The sequence below is a fragment of the Zonotrichia leucophrys genome, chromosome 2 (genome assembly GCF_028769735.1).
Source record: "Zonotrichia leucophrys gambelii isolate GWCS_2022_RI chromosome 2, RI_Zleu_2.0, whole genome shotgun sequence".
NCBI lineage: Eukaryota > Metazoa > Chordata > Aves > Passeriformes > Passerellidae > Zonotrichia > Zonotrichia leucophrys.
In genome coordinates, this window is record NC_088171.1 from 3,261,253 (window position 1) to 3,283,735 (window position 22,483).

The 22,483-nt window shown below is 41.1% G+C and overlaps 1 protein-coding gene across 6 annotated transcripts in view; it reads right to left on the reverse strand.

The window, feature by feature from the left end:
- The window catches only part of NKTR (natural killer cell triggering receptor), a 49,746-nt gene that overhangs the window by 22,092 nt on the left and 5,171 nt on the right, over positions 1-22,483 (reverse strand). For 4 of the 6 annotated variants that reach the window (XM_064703795.1, XM_064703793.1, XM_064703792.1 and 1 more), the window contains exons 3-6: positions 15,755-15,829; positions 8,187-8,294; positions 7,527-7,571; positions 5,818-5,905 (exon numbers count right to left, since the gene is read on the reverse strand). In XM_064703795.1, the coding sequence (XP_064559865.1) occupies positions 5,818-5,905; positions 7,527-7,571; positions 8,187-8,294; positions 15,755-15,829 (316 nt within the window). Of the gene's footprint in view, positions 1-5,817; positions 5,906-7,185; positions 7,572-8,186; positions 8,295-15,754; positions 15,830-22,483 lie in introns of those variants that run through there. The other 2 variants (XM_064703796.1, XM_064703797.1) reach the window with 2 other exon arrangements.

Consider the following 22,483-nt stretch of genomic DNA (forward strand, 5'->3'; position numbering starts at 1 on the left):
GGAGGAAAATACTCTCCAGGCATTTAACCCAGCACTTCTGACCCTGCACAGACACATTTCTGATCCACTCCCCAGCACACCTGGATTCAGGCCATGCTTTTCCCTGAAGCCTCCCAAACATCCCTTCCACGCCTTTTCCATGCCCAGCTCTCACTGCCGCCCATAAATCCTCACAGCTTTCATGCCACAGAAATCCCTGACTACTCCAGGAAAGCTGATGATTTTTTGGGATGCCTCAGATGCCTGTTTACATTAAGATGAGTCTGGACATTCTGTTTCAAGTTAACTGTCCACTTTAAATCAACTTTTAGGCATTGAATTCTTGTGCCTGGCTTGCTGGTGCAATATGCCAAAGAGACATTTGCTGTCTGATTAATTCCTTTAATTCATTATTCCAAATACAGCTTTTCTCTGGAGAGCAGGGAATTCTGATGAATTAACAGAACTCTATAGTCAGGATCCTGAGAAATCCCTGACTACTCCAGGAAAGCTGATGATTTGTTGGGATGCCTCAGATGCCTGTTAACATAAAGATGAGTCTGGAGATTCTGTTTCAAGTTAACTGTCCACTTTAAATCAACTTTTAGGCATTGAATTCTTGTGCCTGGCTTGCTGGTGCACTATGCCAAAGAGACATTTGCTGTCTGATTAATTCCTTAAATTCATTATTCCAAATACAGCTTTTCTCTGGAGAGCAGGGAATTAACAGAACTCTATAGTCAGGATCCCTGCTATTATTTTAGCCCTACTTGGCAAACTGTTCTAGAAAAGAAAACCACTTTTTTGCACTCCTTATCTGCCACATTAGATGTGCATAAAATACAGAGTTCTCATTCCTGAGAACAAATGCAGAGCTCTTAAGAAGCTCAGATGAACCATCTCCCTTTCTATACATTTAATCAATGAAATTAAATAGACACAGATATAAAAAAATAATAATCTGATGGCTACCACTGAATATTGCCTTTCACACACTCTTCAGGTTCAACATTTGAAGAATATTTTTCCTAATGATAAACTACAGAGAAACTGAGCATTACTGGGAGTATAAAAACCACATTTTAATTTCAGCTTAAAGCATAAAGGAAGAAAATATTTTATTGAAGAAAATCGCTATAGATGCAGATTTCCTACAGTAATCAGAAAATGCCACCCAGCAAGAGTAACTGCTTTAATAAAGTGTATTTTATAGTGAAGGCACAAACTGCCTGGCTAGAACCTTCAGGAGCTGTTTCCCACTGGGAACCCTGATTCTCTCCTGGCTCCAGGGCAGCCTGGGGCCTTTGCAGACATTGGAGACCCCAGAAATGGGCATGGGAAGGCAAAAGCTCCAGAGCAGCCTCGTGCTGAAGGGCACAGAGGACACAGCAGCCCTGGGCTGAGCCTAAGCAGGGTAAATGCAGCTCTGCATTCCTGCAGAGCTCAGGTGAACCCAGCTCCCATGGAGGTTTTTAGGTTTCTTCCTCTGCCTCAATTCCCACTGAACTCACACTTCTCCTTAAAGTGATTCTATGAAAACAATCATGTTGGGGAGGATGAAACAAGACAGCCTTTTAAATATGACTGCCTGGCAGAAGATTTTGAGACTATAGAAACTATAAGGGAGATGGAAATGAAAGCAACCTTTGAGATACCTCAGTTGTGACCAGTTCAATGTAATCCCCCTGGAGGAAACAATTCCCCCTGCAAGCAGGCAGGCCTAGGAGTCAGAGCAGGCCTTGCAGCTTGGCAGATGGGGCCCAAAGAATAAGATTTAGGGTTTAACACGTTGTGCTGGGGTGACATTATGATGCTTCTATATCCCCATTCATCTGTTCTGTGCCTTTAAGACCGGCTCTGAAGAGTGGAAGTTTTGTTTGGGTTTCTCTTATCAGGGACACAGAGACAAGCGGTACATAGGGCTGGTTTGCACTTCCAGCTTCAGCTTGCTGCTTTTGCTCGCTCTCTTTTTCTGCTCTGCTTTCACCTCTGCCTATTAGCTAGTTCTAGCTAACAGTGCACATTGCTTCCTGGACTGTTTCTCCTCTCCTGTTCCTGTGACCATCTGAACCTGCTCCGCACTGGGACCCGGGAACACCGAAGGTTCGGCTGCAGCGGCTGGCCCAGCGCCGGAGGGACTGAGAACAGAGCAACCACCCCCGACAGAGACTTTCTGATTTTGCCATCTTTCTCAGAGCGGTGCCATCGGGTATTGTTCATTTTGTGTGCTGGGGGTGCTGTGTCTGTCAAACAAACAGGTTCTTTCCACCTCTCTCCGAGGAATTTTTTCCCGAACCGGTTGTGGGAGGGGCCGTGTGGGTTTTGCTTTCTGGAGGGGCCCTCCTTTGCAGATTCTTTAACAAATTTGCCCTAAACCAGGACACACATAAACATAGTATGGTAATGTAGTGATTCTTACAGGTTGTGTGGAAATGTTGTAAGATATGCATGCTGTAGTAGATTGGTTAATGAGAATCTGCATATTCAACACTGAAGAGGATTTATTGTGTTGTAATGGGAGCTTTGCTCTCTTTTTGCTCTCTCTTCTCTCTCGTCTCCTCTGCTCCTCTTTGTGCCCTTTTCTTTCTTTGTCTCTCTGCCTTCCCTCTGCACTTCTTCACCCCCTCCACTCTTAAACCTTTGCCATTGACTCTCTCACACTTTCAGCCTCTCCTCTCTGGGCCCTGCTCACAACAGGGCCCTGCACCCACGGCCTTTGTAACAAACCTCAAACTTTGTAACAAACTTCAAAGCGATCTCGTCCCTCCCTACCGTGCGTGACCCCCGTCGCCCACACAATCAGAATTTTTCAAGGGATCTGCATCATTCAAAATACTTCTATACTTGATGAAAGTGCTTTTAAATAATCGTCATTTATTGGCCTGTGTTAATTATAATTTAGTATCCAACACAAGCTTGGGTTGTTTTGGTGTGTGGGGAGAGACGAGGGGTTTAAATCAGATTGGACAAGCTGAGCCTACACAGCATCAGGGCAAGAGGATGACTTTGGAATCAAATGCAGGAGAGAAAAGAAACTTTAGAGCCCTCAAATGACAGCTGCTTGACTGATGGCACATCATTAGGTTTTCATGTTTAATGTTCAGATAAGCTTAAAAATGGAAAATTACGGCAAGAGAACCCAAAGGCAAGTCATCAAATAAAAAATAATGAAGCAATGCCTTCAGAGAGCTGATTAAGGCATGGAGTTGTATTTATATAAACTGTTTTCCATATTAATGTGCACACATCCTTTCAGATTTATTGCAATGAAGCACAACATGTACAATTTCCTTTGAAGGGAACAGAAAAGAAGCTTCTGAAACAATTTTATCTCTATGGAATGTCTGAACAGTGCTAAGTGTGAGACTTTCTTTTAGGTTCCTATGCATCTTCCATTTTCAGGACATTTTTTAGGAAAAGACCTAAAAATGTTTCTTATCTGAACTACATCATATCATACTGAAGATCTTTTTCAGGCAAAGGAAAAAAAATCCAAGATTTTTGAGGATAATTTACTCCTTTACTGAAGACAGGGAAGCGCCATTCATTCTTATCCCCCAAGAAAGATGGCAAAGAAAAAAAGACTTTTTCTAGTTAAGGAACTATGCTAAAATTGACTTTTCAAACCCCAGTGTTGTTGCACAAAGTATTTCTGGACTAAAGTTATCAACCTGCTCTTCCCAAATATAAACTGGTAAACATTAACAGGAGGCAAATTTGAAAAGGGAGTTAACAAAAGGAATAATCACATTAAAGTTTTCAAGCTTAGAAAAACTGATACTCAACCTAAAATACACCTGCTTTGAGCTGGAAACCCTCAATTATCACACCTGAGTGTTTTACTTATGAATAAAGCTAAAAGTGTTTGCTGTAAATTCTAAAATTTAACAGAATGTGGTTACTAAAATGGCATTTTTAAAGGTAATGAAGGAAAAATCTGGTTATCAGCACATAAATCTACAGTGTTGGTAAATGCAGCACTATGTAGAATTATCAGACCTGAGTGTTTTACTTATGAGTAAAGCTAAAAGTGTTTGCTGTAAATTCTAAAATTTAACAGAATGTGGTTACTAAAATGACATTTTTAAAGGTAATGAAGGAAAAATCTGGTTATCAACACATAAATCTAAATAGTGTTGGTAAATGCAACACTATGTAGAATTATCAGACCTGAGTGTTTTACTTATGAGTAAAGCTAAAAGTGTTTGCTGAAATTTCTAGAATTTAACAGAATGTTGTTACTAGAATGGTATTTTTAAAGGTAATGAAAGAAAAATCTGGTTATCAGCACATCATTCTACATAGTGTTGGTAAATGCAGCTTTATGTGGAATTATCAGACCTGAGTGTTTTCCTGAGTAAAGCTAAAAGTGTTTGCTGTAATTTCTAGAATTTAACAGAATGTTGTTACTAGAATGGTATTTTTAAAGGTAATAACCAGATTTTTCTTTCATCAGCACATCATTCTACATAGTGTTGGTAAATGCAGCACTATGTGGAATTATCAGACCTGAGTGTTTTCCTGAGTAAAGCTAAAAGTGTTTGCTGTAATTTCTAGAATTTAACAGAATGTGGTTACTAGAATGGTATTTTTTAAAGGTAATGAAGGAAAAATCTGGTTATCAGCACATAAATCTACAGTGTTGGTAAATGCAGCTTTATGTGGAATTATCAGACCTGAGTGTTTTCCTGAGTAAAGCTAAAAGTGTTTGCTGTAAATTCTAGAATTTAACAGAATGTGGTTACTAGAATGGTATTTTTAAAGATAATGAAAGAAAAATCTGGTTATCAGCACATAAATCTAAATAGTGTTGGTAAATGCAGCACTATGTGGAATTATCAGACCTGAATGTTTTCCTGAGTAAAGGTAAAAGTGTTTGCTGTAATTTCTAGAATTTAACAGAATGTTGTTACTAGAATGGTATTTTTTAAAGTAATAACGAATTTTCTGTTATCAGCACATCATTCTACACAGTGTTGGTAAATGCAGCACTATGTGGAATTATCAGACCTGAGTGTTTTCCTGAGTAAAGGTAAAAGTGTTTGCTGTAATTTCTAGAATTTAGCAGAATGTTGTTACTAGAATGGTATTTTTAAAGGTAATGAAGGAAAAATCTGGTTATCAGCACATAAATCTACAGTGTTGGTAAATGCATTACAAAATATGTGTAATTAAAATGTCAGACAATACTTTTGTACTGAGTAAAGACTAAAATACTGTTCTCTCTGAATAACAAATAGCAAATGAATTCTAAATGGTATTTTTTAAATATAAAAAACAAAATCTGGTTATCAGCACTACACAATCTCACACTGTTTTGGTGAAATTGCACCACAAGTAATAAAATTCTGGTGTAATGAAATAAATCAATTCAGGGAACAAATACTCAAATAAAATAGTAATAGTAATTGTAATAATGAAATAAAAATCCCCACTCATTCTCCCTCTGAAAAAATAACAAAACAGCCCCCCAAAAATCATAAATCATCATTTTTTAAAGAGCAAAACCACACAAACCACCTCTAGGTCTCAGTCCCCCTTACACACAATGCTCCCCACTGACATTTGCAGAAAACCTGATGAGATCTGTGCACCCACCAAGCAAAGAATCCATTTCCTGAACATAAATCATATTTTTAGGGGAAAAAAAAGCCACAAAGGAAGAACACCCATGAATGCCACAAGGAAATATTGATCTCTAGCAATTCCTAGTGCAGGTGCCACTGATTCTCTCAGCTGGAGAACATGGATTTCTGGAGAATTTAGCAATACCATCTTTCTCATGAACAGCGCTTCTCTGTGTAAGAAAAGCTCCACTGTGGGATCACTTTTACTCACATGAAAAATTGGGAACCATTGGTATGTTTCCCTCGGTTTGCCATTGACAAAAGGAACGCTCTGTCATGTTTGAGAATAAAGTTTTCATCTGTTTGAAGAAAAAATATGTTTGTCAGATTTCCCCTGGTAAGGGAGGCAGGTTGTTTTCTTAGTAATTTATGGATGCTCTAAGGAGAAATTCTGCTGCTGCTGGAGAAAGGGAACAGGATGGAGGAAAAACAACAAGCAGGTTGAAACAAGTCTCTTCAAATGACACTTGAGACAAAACTTTGGTTCTTAAAATGGTGCAGATATAGTGCAAACATTTCTAATTTAAAATAATTCATTATGAGTGTCTTCAATATGGATTTAAATCCTGGGTTATTTGGGTAAGAACAAGGCTGGCAGAATTACTGACATTCTAAAACAGGAATGAACAGACATGATGCTGTTATTTACACTGCAGGTGGAAAGGGCAGGAGAAAAAGCTGATTATTTCCCTGCTATGGCACACTAAAAATGCCACCTCTACACTCAAAACTGGAAGTCTCAAAGCATAGAAGGGAAAAAAAAAAACTCTCTATATCTCAATCTAAGTATAAAAGACAAAACTGAACATGCATTTTATATTGCAGTGAATTAAAAAGGAGTTCTGGTTGTACAGAATATAAAACCAGATCATCTCCAGGTCATTTCCAAAGATAAAAATAATAATTTCAATGTACAAAGCTATTCATTTTTAGATCACATATCAAAACACAATCCTGCATGAGAAACAAACCCTGAGTAACTTCTTAGTAAAAGGATCTGTTCAAGCCTTTCCTTGACTAAAAACTTCAATAGTCCCACATCAAACTGGGTCTTTTTTTAAAGAAAAACTTAATTTCATGCATCTAACCACACCCAGAACCAGAGGCTGTAAATTAATATATTCACTATCTTAACATTTGAATATCAGCAACCACCTGGTTTTTTTTTAAGAAATAATTGTATGTCTTTAAACAAATCATTTAAAAACTCACCATTTTCCTTCCAACAGACTTTTACAAGAGGTAATTGTACATTTATTTATCAATTCTTTGCCAGGAAAATGACTGGTGTAGCATATAAATCAAGTAAAAAATGAACCCTAAGCATACAAACCTTGAGCAGGGAAGGGGAGGAAAAGGGACATGAACAAAAGAAGAAATCACTGTTTGGAGCTGGAATGATGTGGATTTTCTCTCAGAATAAGTCATTAACCCTCAGAAAGGTTAGCCACAACTCTTTATTTCTCCAAGCAACACAGATATCCATCTACAAAGGGACTTAGCAGTTGTCTATAAATTTACTAGGGAGGGGACAAGGGAACAGAGTTTGAATTTGTGTTACTGAGCTTTTGTCTCTTACCTTTTCATTTTGCAAAAGACCACATTCTCTATAAACAAAAGAATATGTTGACAGTTTTAGGCAGGAAGATAGGAGTTTATTCATGAATAAAGTTGCCTAGCCTCCATGCTGAAAGTCATGTTTAACCAATTATGTTAGCCTTAATTAATTGTCAATTTAAGTTAAATATTAACAAAAAAATTATCTGAAAGTCATGCACATAAAAGGAATTCTCATGCAACATTAGTTTCATGCAAAAAGGTGATCTATGAGTGAACCTGTTTTCATTAAGTAGTTTGGGAATCAAGACTTGTTTATCTCAGGACTGAACAGAGAATCTGCAAAGACAAATTTGCTCTTACCTTTGAAATAGCCACCATAAATAGATTCACCTCCTTTTCCATTACCTACAGATTAAAAAGCAGCAATTAATTTTTTTTGTTGAAAACTTTTTGTTTCATTTATACAAAAGTTGTGCAGAACATTCCATGAGCATTTGACTCTCAAAAGAGGATATTCCTTCCTCAGGCTCTTTGGGTCAGGACACAGTGAAAACAGATATTTTGGTAAGGACAGGGATTTCAGGAGAGGAACCAACAATCCAGGAAAACATTCTGCAGACATTTCTAGCTCATTCAGTGCTTTATTATTATTTTAATCTTATTCAAACAGTTCAATTCCTGTAGCATCAGAGTTGTTGATGCCTCTACTGCAGACCCACAGTGAGAAGCAGTTCAGATCAGTCTGCACTGAATTGTTTTAATAAGATGGAATATCATAAAACCCTCATAAAAACGTGAGGAGTTTTTAACACACTTTTCTAAACAAATATTACATCAGCAGAAACAATTTAAAACTTCAAAAATGAACAATAAAATGGGTGATCTATGCCATACTTCACACAAATGAAGGATTTTTATGGCGCTGTAATACTTTTGTGGTGTTTTCTGAAGTTAGGAACACAAAAATGACAACATTTCTGTTCCATTTCAAACTTGGCAGTTTTAAAAGCCCATTTTTACCTTCACTGAAGTCCCCACCCTGAATCATGAAGTTTTTAACCACACGATGGAATGTGGTGCCTTTGTAGCACAGCTTCTTCCCAGTTGTTTTGCCAATTCCTTTTTCACCTGCAAGAAGGGGAAACCAAAAGAATCCACAGATTGTCACTGCACAAATTCCAAAGGTTTCTCTCCTTAGCTCTAAGGGACATGGCAGCCATAACTTATTGGAGATGGAGGGAGAGACCCAACTTCCTTATTTTGCATCTGACTCCGTTTATTCACTCAATCAATCACTTTTTATAACCGTGTTAATTAAGTTCATGCATATTGCAAACCCGAGCTCACAACAGGTCAGAGATAACACACCAACCCCTCCTTATGTTTCCAATACCAAGATTTGGGTTCTCAAAATTATTTTTGCTTTCCCAAAACAGCCAAAGATAGAACATCTACTTGTTATGAGGAAGCTGCCTGAGAACTCTGGTATGCAAGGTTCTCAAGGCCTTCATGTTTGTCACTTTTACTTGTAATTAAAAACAACCTGAGAACCTCTGCTGTTCACAGGAACAGGCTGTGAGAACCTGTCCCCCACAGCTGCCTTCCAAGCCATTTCTGAAAAAATCTCCCAACACAGTCCTGCCTGATGCCTTTTCACCATCCAGAAAGGGGATCTTTACATGGGGACTTGGAGGTGAAAATTAAGTTGTTTCTTAAAAAATTTCCCTTTCCCCCTCAAGAAGAAGTGTGTAAATCTACTCAGGATGATTTATAAAAAAACAAGAGGTGAGGATAATGGTGGGGTCACTATTTTCTGTGGGTACAGCTACACTCCTCTGCAGGTCACAGCATCCTTTTCAAACCACTCCCACATCTGGATGTGCCAAATGATTCCCAGCAGAAAAGCCAGGATTCAACTCAATTTCAATGTGATCCACATTTGGAAAAGTGGGATTGAGCTACTCCAAGCTTCCACACCTTCCCCAAGCCTTGCACAGTGTCTGCACATCCCTTTACAGCAGCTGCAATCAGGTGGGCTGGAGATTTTTGAATTAGTGGTTCCATAACCACAAATTTTGTTTGTATTTCTTCCAAAATTGAGAAGAGAAGCTGCCCTGGGCTCGTGGGTGAGGTGACAATGCCAGGGTGAGGTTCAGGGCAGCAGGGCCATGAGGGATTTGTGCTGCTCAGGTGACACTGACTGGAGCTTCCCAGAGTGGGGGAGCTGGCACAATGTGCCATTTAACAGGTAAAATATAATAATAATAATAGGAAGGAGAAGGAGGAGAAGGAGAAGGAGGAGGAGGAGGAGGAGGAGCAGCAGCCAAACAGTTAAAGGCCCCCATTATCCACATGTACAGGGATTGAGCTACTCCAAGCTTCCACACCTTCCCCAATCCATGCCCAGTGTCTGCACATCCCTTTACAGCAGCTGCAGATCAGGTGGGCTGGAGATTTTTGAGTTACTGATCCCACAACATCAAATTTTGTTTGTATTTCTTCCAAAATTGAGAACAGAAGCTGCCCTGGGCTCGTGGGTGAGGTGACAATGCCAGGTGAGGTTCAGGGCAGCAGGGCCATGAGGGATTTGTGCTGCTCAGGAAACACTGACTGGAGCTTCCCAGGGAAGGGGAGCTGGCACAATGTGCCAATTAACAGTAAAATATAATAATAATAATATTATACACTGTGCAACTGTTAAAGCCCCACATTATCCGCATGTACAGGGACTGAGTTACTCCAAGCTTCCACACCTTCCCCAAGCCTTGCACAGTGTCTGCACATCCCTTTACAGCAGCTGCAGATCAGGTGGGCTGGAGGTTTTTGAGTTACTGATCCCACAATCTCAAGTTTTGTTTGTATTTCATCCAAATTTTGTTTGTATTTCTTCTAAAATTCAGAAGAAAAGCTGCCCTGGGCTCGTGGGTGAGGTGACAATGCCAGGGTGAGGTTCAGGGCAGCAGGGCCATGAGGGATTTGTGCTGGTCAGGAGACACTGACTGGAGCTTCCCAGAGGGGGGGAGCTGGCACAATGTGCCAATTAACAGTAAAATATAATAATAATAACAATAATAATAATATTATACACTGTGCAACTGTATTATAATATTATAATTTTATTATAAAAATTATAATAAAATTATAATAATTATAAAATAATTATAAAAAGTATAATTATAATAAAATTATAATAATAATAATGATATGCCAAACAGTTAAAGCCCCACATTATCCACATGTACAGGGACTGAGCTACTCCAAGCTTCCACACCTTCCCCAATCCATGCCCAGTGTCTGCACACCCCTTTACAGCAGCTGCAATCAGGTGGGCTGGAGATTTTTGAATTAGTGATCCCACAACTTCAAGTTTTGTTTGTATTTCTTCCAAAATTGAGAAGAGAAGCTGCCCTGGGCTCGTGGGTGAGGTGACAATGCCAGGTGAGGTTCAGGGCAGCAGGGCCATGAGGGATTTGTGCTGCTCAGGTGACACTGACTGGAGCTTCCCAGAGTGGGGGAGCTGGCACAATGTGCCAATTAACAATAAAAGATTAAAATAACAATATTATACACTGTGCAACTGTTAAATCCATATGTACAGGAGATGCAGTGCACTGAAACATGAATTGACAGAATAAATAACAGGACAAAGAACCCAAAATTCAGTGTCACACCATCACTGGTTATGGAACAGGTATTTGACATTTCACCAAATATTCTGCACCCTCAGAAATGCAGATCCACTCATTACCCAGAGCCAGCACTCCCCTGCTGCCATCTATTCCTGTGCCACCCCAATCACCCCAAATTTGCCATTCCAAGCCCAGCAGTGCCAGGATAAGGGCACTTTGTGGCACCAAACCCACTCAGGGCACTGCTGTTTATCATCCCTCACTCATGGAATATTTATTTATTAGTTATTTACCTGTCTCTCCACACCCATAATCCCAATCCACACCTCCTCCTCCCCTGTTTTTGATTTCCACATGAGTTATGCAAGCAGAGCTGTTGATGACAGGGATGGACACACTCCTCCCTCTTTGTGCAGCACTGAAAACCTTCATTGAACACCACCATGGAATATCTGCCTGCATGTTTGGCCAAGCCTCAGCATTCCCTCAGGGCCATGGAAAATCCCCTCAGATGGGATCCTGCACTGAGCTGGAACAGTTCCAGAGCATCACCAGGGAAAAGCAGCTCAGACCAGAGTTTGCATTTAAATTGTCTTAATAAGATGGGATCTCATAAAACCCTCCAATGAGGAGTTGTTACACACTTTTCCAAACAAATATTACATCAGTTGAAACATTTTAGACCTTCAAAAACGAACAATGAAATGGGTGATTGTGGAAGTGAGGGAGTGACCACCTTTGTTGATTTCGCATCTGGCTCCCATTTATTAAACAACCCAGCACTTTTTATAACCGTGTTAATTCACTTCATGCACATTGCACAATCTGAGCTCCTGACAGGATGTAGAGAAAACTTCAGCTCCTCCTTTTGTTTACAATACCTGAAGTTAGTTTACTGAAACCAAGACCAGTGTTCACACCATGACATGAAAGGTTCTCAAAACCTTCATATCTATTCCCAGACTGGCCGTCTGTTCCCAGTAGCAGTCAAGGACAGAACGGTCTGAGAATCTTGTTGTTTATATAAAAGGTGGCTGAGAACCTTAATTATTTACAGGATCAAGCCTGGGAAAGGCTGCTTTTCCTTTGCTGAATACCTTCATGGCCTCTTTCTTTAAGCCATGTCTGAACCAGGCTCTTCACAGGTGATCTGTGCTACACTTCACACAAATGAAGGATTTTCATGGCACTGTGTAGCCATGATATTTTATGAAAAATCCTTTCCTTAGGATTTTTCCTCCTGAGAAGCTGAGAGGCCTCAGGAACAAAATGTAAACATTGATTATCTGCTGCTGTGGAATGCAACAGGTGCATCTGTGATTGGTCTCATGTGGTTGTTTTTAATTAATGGCCAATCACAGTCAGCTGGCTCAGACAGAGAGTCTGAGCCACAAACCTTATTCATTCTTTCTTTTTCTATTCTTAGCCAGCCTTCTGATGAAATCCTTTCTTCTATTCTTTTAGTATAGTTTTAATGTAATATAGATCATAAAATAATAAATCAGCCTTGTGGAACATGGAGTCAGATCCTCATCTCTCCCTCACCCTCAGAGCCCTGTGAGCACGGTCACACACGCTGTAATACTTTCATGGTATTTTCTGAATTCTATATTCTGAACACATAAATAACATTTCTGTTCCTTTTAAAACTGAAAATTAAAGCTCTTAAACAGAGCTGGTGGTGAGCTGGGAGCTTTGGCAGCGGCCACAATCCCAGTCCCTTTTGTTACCCCCCTTTAGAGCAGTGGGCACACGGGGCACCAGGGTAGCCATAGATCCAATGGTGCCAGGAACCCACGTCTTAAGAGAGGAACCCACTTGCCACGGCAAAAAGTCCAAATATGGACCACACTGGACAAATCTAGACCAGCTTTTATTATTATTATTATTAACACATCAGCCTCAGAACATTGTTAGATGTTAACAGCATGCTGGCCTAAAGGAAAATGCCCCCGAAGGTGGGGTAAAACAGAATGACATAAAACCATCTCAGTTTAGATTTCAGCCAATCACACCAAAACAAGACATATTGACAAGCTTTCCATCCAATCCTTATAAAACATATGTAATAGTAGTTAGAACAAAGACTGGTTCATAAAAGACAAAAAACAGAGCTCTATTCACAGTAACCTTCTAAAGATATACATTAAATAAACTTGTTGCCATCCTAAAGCCAAATCTACAAAGTCCTATTGTTATTTGCCACGTCTACTGCTTGGGAAACTTTTCTGCTGTAACAGAACTTCGGGCCACATCCTGAGGCCTAAATACTCTTTTTGAACCATTTCCTAAAAACCCTCTAATTTTATGGATTCCCACACCAGTGCTTTCCCTTCCCAGGCAGAGCAGTTGTTCCCTGGCAGGGCTGCAGCCCCTCCTGAGCTCAGACCCCCTCACACAGCACCCAGCCCTCTGCTCCAGGTTGTCGGGTTTTCGGCTGTTTGAAGGGCCTGGAAAGGCCCGGGGTGGCCTTGGGACAGCCCGCGTATCGAAGGACGAGAAGAGGCTTCAGTTCTTCTTTCGGTTTTTATGTTTATTAATTGTTTATCTAAAAGATTTTCTTTCAGCCCAACAGAGCTCTGCTCAGCAGCCAGCCATGAGCACACTCCCGCCCTCCGACAGTCACCTATCTTTATACCCATGTGTACGTGTACAATATTTATCATTTTTCCCCAATACCTTTACCTTATTGCCGGTGCACTTTTAGTAATGACCAATCCAAAGTGCCACCATCACCACAGAAGATGGAGGAGAAGAAGAAGAAGAAGAAGGACAGGACACGCCCCAATTCCTCCATCTTACTTCTCTAAACCCCCCTGTACAGAAATCCTAAACCCTGTGTTTCACCCTCTAATTAACCAATCCCTTCACCATTCACCCCGGTGAAACCCTCCTGTCCTCATACAGGTGTCGTCTCCTGTGTAGGATCAAAGTCCAGCCACCAGACACTTCTGGAACATTCCAGGACTCCCGAGCCCCCCAAGGGTGCTCTTGGTGGCTCAGCACCTCAGGACTCAGATCCTGAGATCCCACACCAGGCCAAACACCAGCCTTGCTCTTTCTGCCCCAGACATGCAGGAATTTTGGCAGGAAAAGAAGAATCCTTGGCTTTGAGCCCATCCTGCCCAAGCAGCTCTTTCCATGGCCTGCAAAGCCCTGGGCACTGGGATGGCAGAGGTGCCCTGGCACTGAGGGGCAGCTCAGTGGGAATTGGGTGCCAGTTTGAGATCAGAAGGGAATCAGCTCCTGACAAACCCCACAGCTTGGTTCCATAGGTGGGCACATCTGCAAGGCCAGCTGTGGAATGGAAAAATGACATTTCCAGGGGCCAAATCTACTTCAGGCTCACTCTGTCCTCCTCCACCTGCCAAAAACATCATGGCTTGATGATGGCTTTGTGCAGATTCTGCATCCCCTGCCCACTGTAATTCACCTCCTCAGGGGGGCACAGGCCTTGCAGAGGGCTGGGCTTTGTGCTTGGATGAACAAATCATTATTAGCAATAAAATCACCATCAATTAAAAACCCCCTATCAGTTAAAAATCCACTATCAATAAAAAGCATTATCCATTCAAATCCCCCATCAATAAAAATCACTATCCGTTAAAAATCTCACATCAGGTAAAAACCCCCATTAATAAAAAAAACCCTGTATCAATTAAAAACCCCCATCAATGAAAAAGCCCCATCAATTAAAAAAAAACAATCAATAAAAACCCCATCAATAAACAACCCCCATCAATAAAACCCCCCATCAATTAAAAAAACCCAATCAATAAAAATATTGAAAATTATTTATATATCATTAGTAATAATTATAATTAATAATTAATAATAATTAATTAATTATAATTATAACCCTCATCAATTAAAAGCCCTCTATCAATTAAAAGCCCCCATCAATAAAAAACCCCCATCAATTAAAACCCCCATCAATTAAAAACCCTCATCAATAAAAACCCCCACAATTAAAACCCCCATCACTTAAAAGCCCCCCATCAATTAAAAAAACCCAACAATAATATCAATTAAAAACCCCCATCAATTAAAAGCCCCCATCAATAAAAAAAATCCATCAATTAAAACCCCCATCAATTAAACCCCCATCAATTAAACCCCCCATCAATTAAAAAAAAACCCATCAATTAAAAAAAAAAAACCCATAATTAAAAAACCTCATAATAAAAATATTGAAAATTATTATATATACCATTATAATAGTTATAATTAATAATTATAATTAATAATATATTATTATAACCCTCATCAATTAAAAGCCCTCCATCAATTAAAACCCCCATCAATTAAAAGCCCCCCATCAATTAAAAGCCCCCCATCAATTAAAAAACCCCAATCAATTAAAAACCCCCATCAATTAAAAAAAAACCAACCAATAAAAATCCCATCAATAAACAACCCCCATCAATAAAAAGCCCCATCATCCAATTAAAAGCCCCCTACAATTAAAACCCCCACCAATTAAAAAAACCCATATCAATAAAAACCCCCACAATAAAAACCCCCACCAATTAAAAACCCTCACCAATAAAAAAACTCCATCAATAAAAACCCCATCAATAACAAACCCCCATCAATAAAAAAACCCTTATCAATTAAAAACCCCCACCAATTAAAAAACCGTTATTGATTATTAATTTTAAACTTATTCAAAGAATTCCATTCCTGCACCAACAGAACATCTCCAGTGTTGCCTCTACTGCAGACCCAGAAGTGAAAAGCAAATGTCTGCTCCCAAATGTATGAAATCTTTAAAAAATACATAATTAATAAAGAAAAATTGGTATTTCTGCAGGTTGTAAAATAATCCATAAAAGCCTGCTGTTGGGCAGAAAATGGAAGAAGACATTCATAACTGCCAATAAAATCACTATCAATATAATTATTAGCATTAAAAATGTTATTTATTAGCAATAAAAATCTGAAATATCAGCTACATACCTGAGCACAAGCAAAGGAAGTTCTTACAAGTCTTTGGACAAATGTCTGAGAAGAGCTGAAACATAATTCGACCAACTAGAAAATAATTTAAAAATTAATTAGAGTTTTAGAACTGTGTGGAATAAGAAATTCTGCATATAAATCAATCTGTATGTTCTAAAATCATAATTTTCTGAGAAAAGGTTACTTTATCAAGCAGGATAAGAAAATATCTTAGGTATGCATATATTAGAATACACAGCAAGAAAGAAGAATAACAGAATAATAAAAAATAAGACAATAAGTAATTAAATTCCATTAATTCTATTTAAATACTGCTGAAAAGTGGTTGAATAGAATAAAAATTGGTTTTAAAACTGATTTACATTTTCTATTTTATTTTCCAAGATAGTGGGATGTAAAGTAATAAAAAAAATCCATGACCAAATGTATGAAATCTTTAAAAAATACATAATTAATAAAGACAAAATTGCTATGTCTGCAGGTTGTAAAATAATCCTCAGTGTTGGAATTACAAGGAGAGCATCTGGCAATGAGCACTACACTCTAGTGGTGCACATTGGTAAGACTTCATTTTAAAAATAACAACTCCAGGAATAACTTCTCTTTCCTTTAAAAAAGAAAGTTCAAATGTATTTCATTCAATACTTAAAAAAAAATAAAATTGAGAGGCTCCTAAGAAACTGCATTCGATTTTAAGGCTCTGGCCAAATATATGCAGTTATAAGATGGTGAATTGTTGGTTCAGAAAGGAAGAATTAAAATAACAGCATTATATAAAATGAGATAAAGATTCAAGGTGCCTTGAGCTGTTGGAAGGTCTGAATCTCAATGAGTGCAGCAAGAATGTTCTCTGAGCATTCATCACCACAGCAGGGAAATGAAAATGAAATGAAAATGAAAATGGCAGAGAGAGTCCAAAGAATGAAGAAATTGAGAATATCAAACAGTGTTGTAGTGTGTTGTTAAGTTTCTTGTGTTATTCCCCCAATTTATGTATTGTTCTCCCCTATTATGTGTAAAATGGTTTCGTTCCCCCAGTTTTTCCCGCCACTGCTAGCCTGTCAGCTAAGTTGCCATAGTAACCGCTATTCATAGTTGCCGATGTGTAATTGCTCCTCCCCTGGTTTCCCTTATCAGTGAAAGTTGTTTCCTCCCTGTCCAGTCAATCACCCCCTTTCTCCTCCCAGGTTTCGAGAACCTTCTCCTCTCTGGAGATGGTGGCTGGCTGGGGTCCCAGGACACCTCCTTTACCTTTTGATTATTGGTCTCCATGGAGTGTCAGTTCTGTGAAGTTCATCCCCTCACCTTTCCCGATTGGTTCCGTCTGTACCCACCCCCTTGCTTTATAATCCTCTTTTCACCCCCTATGAAAAAAAAACTTTTTCCCGGTTGGTTTCCCCGCGTTTGGATCCCGCAACACCTTCAATAAACCGATGTTTAACCCCCGGGAAATGGTCAGCTCCGTTCCTCCCCTATACCAGCGGTGTGAGCCAGTCCGCAGCCAGCACAGCCCGAGGCCCTCAGACGCCGAAGGGAGCTGGCCAGGAATTGCAGAGGGGCGTCGGCCTTTCGCCCTCAGCTAGCCGGACTCTGAACTTCGGGCCACATATGCCCCCCTCAGCAAGAAAACAGCACCTCTGCAACCAGCACGGACACAAAGGCTGCCTGCAGGTGTGAAAGCGCCCTAAGCTTGTCTGATTTTTGGCTGTTGGGATGGCCTGGAAAGGCCCGGGGTGGCCTTGGGGCAGCCCGCGTATCAAAGGAACAGAAGAGGCTTCAGTTCTTTTCTCGGGCTCGGTGTTTATTAATTGTTTATCTAAAAGATTTTCTCTCTTCCCACAGAGCTCTGCTCAGCAGCCAGCTGTTGCGGTGTGTTGCAATGTCGTGTTTTAAACTTTCAGTCCCTTCCCAGGTGTGCCTATCCCTTCTCCCTTCCCCCTCGCCCCTCGCTGAGTGTGCCCTGTCAATCAGGCTAACATACCAGCAAGGCGTCGTGTGATTGGTCCCTCAGGCCTGGGGGACATTGGCCCGTATAGGTGTCCCCAGTCCCTTGAGACCCTGCCCCTTCACCTGGTTGGTGGCTCACCTGTCCCCTCCCCTTCCCCTGCCCTGAGCTTAAAAGGTTAATGAGACCATGCGGCCGCATTCTGTTGGCAGCAGTTGCTCCGGGTCAGACCTCTGTACCCATGGAATAAACATCTGGTAACCCTCCAGCAGAATCCACTCCTTTCTTATCTTCACCATCGCCAGAAGCTCTGTCTCCTGAGGTAAATGGAGTCCTGACAAGCCTGGACTTGCGTCTGTGCCCCGCTGCAATCTCCAGCAGCCAAGGTATCTCTGGGGTAAAACACCACAGTGCTGCCTTTGGCCCAGCAGCGAGAGTCAGAACTGGCCCAGGCACCATCTAACTGGTTATATTGGTATTCATATTCCAATAGCCAGCCATGAGCACACTCCCCTGCCCTCCGGACGGTCACCTATCTTTATACCCAAAGTTACATATACAATATTTATCATTTTTCCCCAATACCTTTCACCCTTATTGCCCAGTGCACTTTCAGTAATAACCAATCCCAAAGTGCCACCATCACCACAGAAGATGGAGGAGAAGAGAGAGAAGAAGAAGGACAGGACACACCCCAATTCCTCCATCTTACTTCTCTAAACCCCCCTGTACAGAAATCCTAAACCCTGTGTCTCACTCTCTAATTAACTCATCCCTTCACCATTCACCCCGGTGAAACCCTCCTATCCTCATACAGGTGTCGTCTCCTGTGTAGGATCAAAGTCCAGCCACCAGACACTTCTGGAACATTCCAGGACTCCCGAGCCCCCCAAGGGTGCTCTCGGTGACTCAGCACCTCAGTCCTGAGCTGCTGAGATCCCACATGAGCTGGGAGACTGAGCATTCCTACAAGGAACACACCAGAGAGTTTGGTTGAAGAGTTCCCAATTTCCATCCAAGCCCAGGAATCCAGGAGAACACAAATCCCACTCCCACTCTCTGTGCACAAACTGAGCAGTGACCGAGAGCTTCAGAGCCACGTGAGTTATGGAGAGAACCCAAAATGGTTTGGGGTGGGAGGGACTTGGAAATTCATCCAGTGCCAGCTCTGCTGCCATGGCAGGGACACCTCTGCTGTCCCAGGGACACTGCCACTGTCCCAGCCCCCTCCAGGGACACCTTTCACTATCCCAGCCCTCTCCAACCTGGCCTTGGGCACTTCCAGGGATCCAAGGGCAGCCACAGATTCCCTGGGCACCTGTGCCAGGGCTCAGCAGCCTCCCAGGGAGGAATTTCTACCTAATATCTCATATAATCCTGATAGTGGAACCCTGGAAAAAGTTCAAGATAGAATCTAAAATGTTGGGCTTTGTGCTTTCCCAGATCAACTGCACCTGCATAAGCAGTGTGATAAATTATATAATTGTTAGATGTGATGGTTGTTTAGTAATTAAATGTAATTATTATATAACCATAAGAAGAATAGTGAGAAACTATGTTGGAAATTCAGAGAGGGGCTGAATTAATGTATACAATAGAACAATATAAGTTTAATAATTAACATGAAAGTGATGTAATGATCATTTTGGATGTATGGTCGGAGTCAGATTTGGGTTGAATACCCCCCAATTCCCAGAGCTCTGAATAAAAACCACGCATATAATCCCTGTGATTTTGTGGTTTTGAACACTAACAATCCCATCCCCCTTCAGTTCACATGTGAGTCCCTGTCCAGCTCCTGGGAGATCTCCCTGGAGCCTTCTCTTCTCCAGGCTGAACAGCCCCAGCTCTGTCTCTGCATTCTCTGGTGAAGTCACCCAGGACACTTTCCAGGGAAAAAGCTGGCACTGCCCCCATCCTGCTCTGCCCAGTGCCAAGGAACTGAGGGCTGTCAGTCCCTGCAGCCTCCAGAAGGGACTGGTGCTCTGAGGCATAAATTGTAGAAGGATTTTGCTGCAAAGCCAGCACATTGAGCACCAGCAGACAGCACCACCACCGGAAGAATGTGGGATCTCAGCACCTCAGGACTGAGGTGCCGAGTCACCGAGAGCACCCTTGGGGGGCTCGGGAGTCCTGGAATGTTCCAGAAGTGTCTGGTGGCTGGACTTTGATCCTACACAGGAGACGACACCTGTATGAGGATAGGAGGGTTTCACCGGGGTGAATGGTGAAGGGATCAGTTAATTAGAGAGTGAAACACAGGGTTTAGGATTTCTGTACAGGGGGGTTTAGAGAAGTAAGATGGAGGAATTGGGGCGTGTCCTGTCCTTCTTCTTCTTCTTCTTCTCCTCCATCTTCTGTGGTGATGGTGGCACTTTGGGATTGGTCATTACTAAAAGTGCACTGGCAATAAGGGTAAAAGGTATTGGGGAAAAATGATAAATATTGTATAGTAACTTTGGGTATAAAGATAGGTGACCGCCCGGAGGGCAGGAGTGTGCTCATGGCTGGCTGCTGAGCAGAGCTCTGTCGGGCTGAGAGAAAATCTTTTAGATAAACAATTAATAAACACCGAGACCAAGAAAAGAACTGAAGCCTCTTCTCATCCTTTGATACGCGGGCTGCCCCAAGGCCACCCCGGGCCTTTCCAGGCCCTCCAAACAGCCGAAAACCGGACAGAAGAACTCTCTGATGTTCCTGCAGATGACAAGGCAGAAGATGGAAGGAGACATTCATCACTTCCAGCAGTGTTTTCACCAGTGCTTTGTCAATAACAAATCTGCCAGGTGCTCATAAAATCACAGAAGGATCCTGTGGGGGCCTGAATATATGGTGTAGTGTAAGATCTGTGTGGGTCTGAGTTGCTCCAAACGAGCTGCAGCTGCAGGGTCCTTGGTTGGGCAGCAGCTGTAGCTTGTGAAGGTAACTGAGATAAATAGGGGTGGGTTGAGAGCCCAGGAGGAGCCCCTGAGAAGACAGGAGGGGCTGGGCTGCAGAGAATGGAGAAGAGCCCCAGCAGAGAGGAGAGAACACTGCAGTGAAGATTACAACAGGATCCCTGCTGGAAGGGACCTTCAATCATCCAGTTCCCTGTGCAGGGACACCTCGCACTACATCAGGTTGCTCCATGCCCATCCAGCCTGATCCTTTAATCCTACAAATTGTAATGCACACCTAGGCAAGATCCAAAGATGACAGACACAGTTTATGAGATGAGGGCTGGATAAAACCTGGAGCAGCCCCAGCAGATGCAAAGCACACACTGGGAATCCATCTGCTGGGTTACTGCCTGCATTTCCCTGCAACTGCATGGATGCCATCAGCACTGAGAGCTCGTGTTTGCCACTGACAAACAGGCAATGAAATGTGCCACAGCAAGATCAAACCCATTTTCACACCTTGGGCAAAGATGCAGAAAGAACAGCTGCTGATCAAAAAAAAATAATACAAGTATGTATGATTAGCACCTACAAATCTTTCTCTTGGCTTATCTCTCATCACAAAAAAAAAAAAAAAAGAGAAAAATCTCATTTTAAACTTGGAACTGAGGTAGATGCTGATATAACACAGATAAAAAAAGCATTTGAGATGCTGTTATAACCCCAGATTTAGACACCTCTCCTCTGAGATGATCCACCTTCAGTGCAGACAATTTCAGCTTTTTCAGCTTCATTTCCCCATGCAAAGGTTCAGTGATGTGATCAGGGAACAAGCTCTCTGTGATAACCACAATATTTGCACAGTAAATGAAAATAAACAAACAAAAATCGCTACAAAGTCAGTCCAGTAAGCAAAGCTGCTGACAAACCCACCCAGAGCCCTGAGCTGGCTTTAACCAAGAAATGACAGCACAGACACCCCAACTCCAGGCTGAACTAAAAACTGCTGGGATTGCACTTGCCTATTATTTATAAAATGATAATTTGATAAAGTATTATTTGTAAGCAGGCTTTGAACTTATTTTTTAAAGAATCAGAGTAAGTGGTGAAAGAAATATGTACATTATTTAATTGATGCATTATACAAGTGATGCCTATATAAAATCTGGTTGGAAATTTGATGAAATGCTCTCTGCAGCTAATGAGCTGTACCAATTAGAGAAACCAGAAAGTAAAATGACCAAAAATAATCCAATTTCAGAACTCTGTCTTCAAACTAAAAGATGATTTTGTTTTTGAACTCCTGAACAATTTTCCAGCTGAGGAAGAGCTAGTACTTGATTCTAATTAATCAGGGTAGGAATGTCCATGCTATACTGCAATAAGCAAAGTTTATTAAAATAATCATTGATTTCAAATGTTTATTGTTTCAAAGGTAAATCCTCTAATTTAGCTGCTTAACCTTTTGGAAAAAAACCCTTTGGAGGCAAACACACATTGTTTCAAGTTATTTTCCAAGTAATGGGAAATGCTTTGCTTTATGATGTTTGAACCCACAGCTATTGAGTTCAGCTACACACTCCCAAAACAAACCTGGTTTTTCAAAACTGCATTTTATCTTTTCTCAATTTCTGAAGAGTGAACCAAAGCAGAGGTATTTGCCAGCCTATCAGCAGGAATATCCTGCTGAAGGAGCAAGCAGGGGTTCAGGCAGGGAGCCAATGATGCACAGCCCAGGGCCCAAAGGCTCAATAACAGCTCACTAAAAGGACTCAATTTCAATTTTATTCATTTGTTTATCCTTAAATTTGTCAATGCTAAGGCATATGAATTTTAAAAAAGCTGCTTCAAAGTAGAAATGTGGTTACAGTTTTCAAGGAAATAAAATCTTAGTGTGGAATA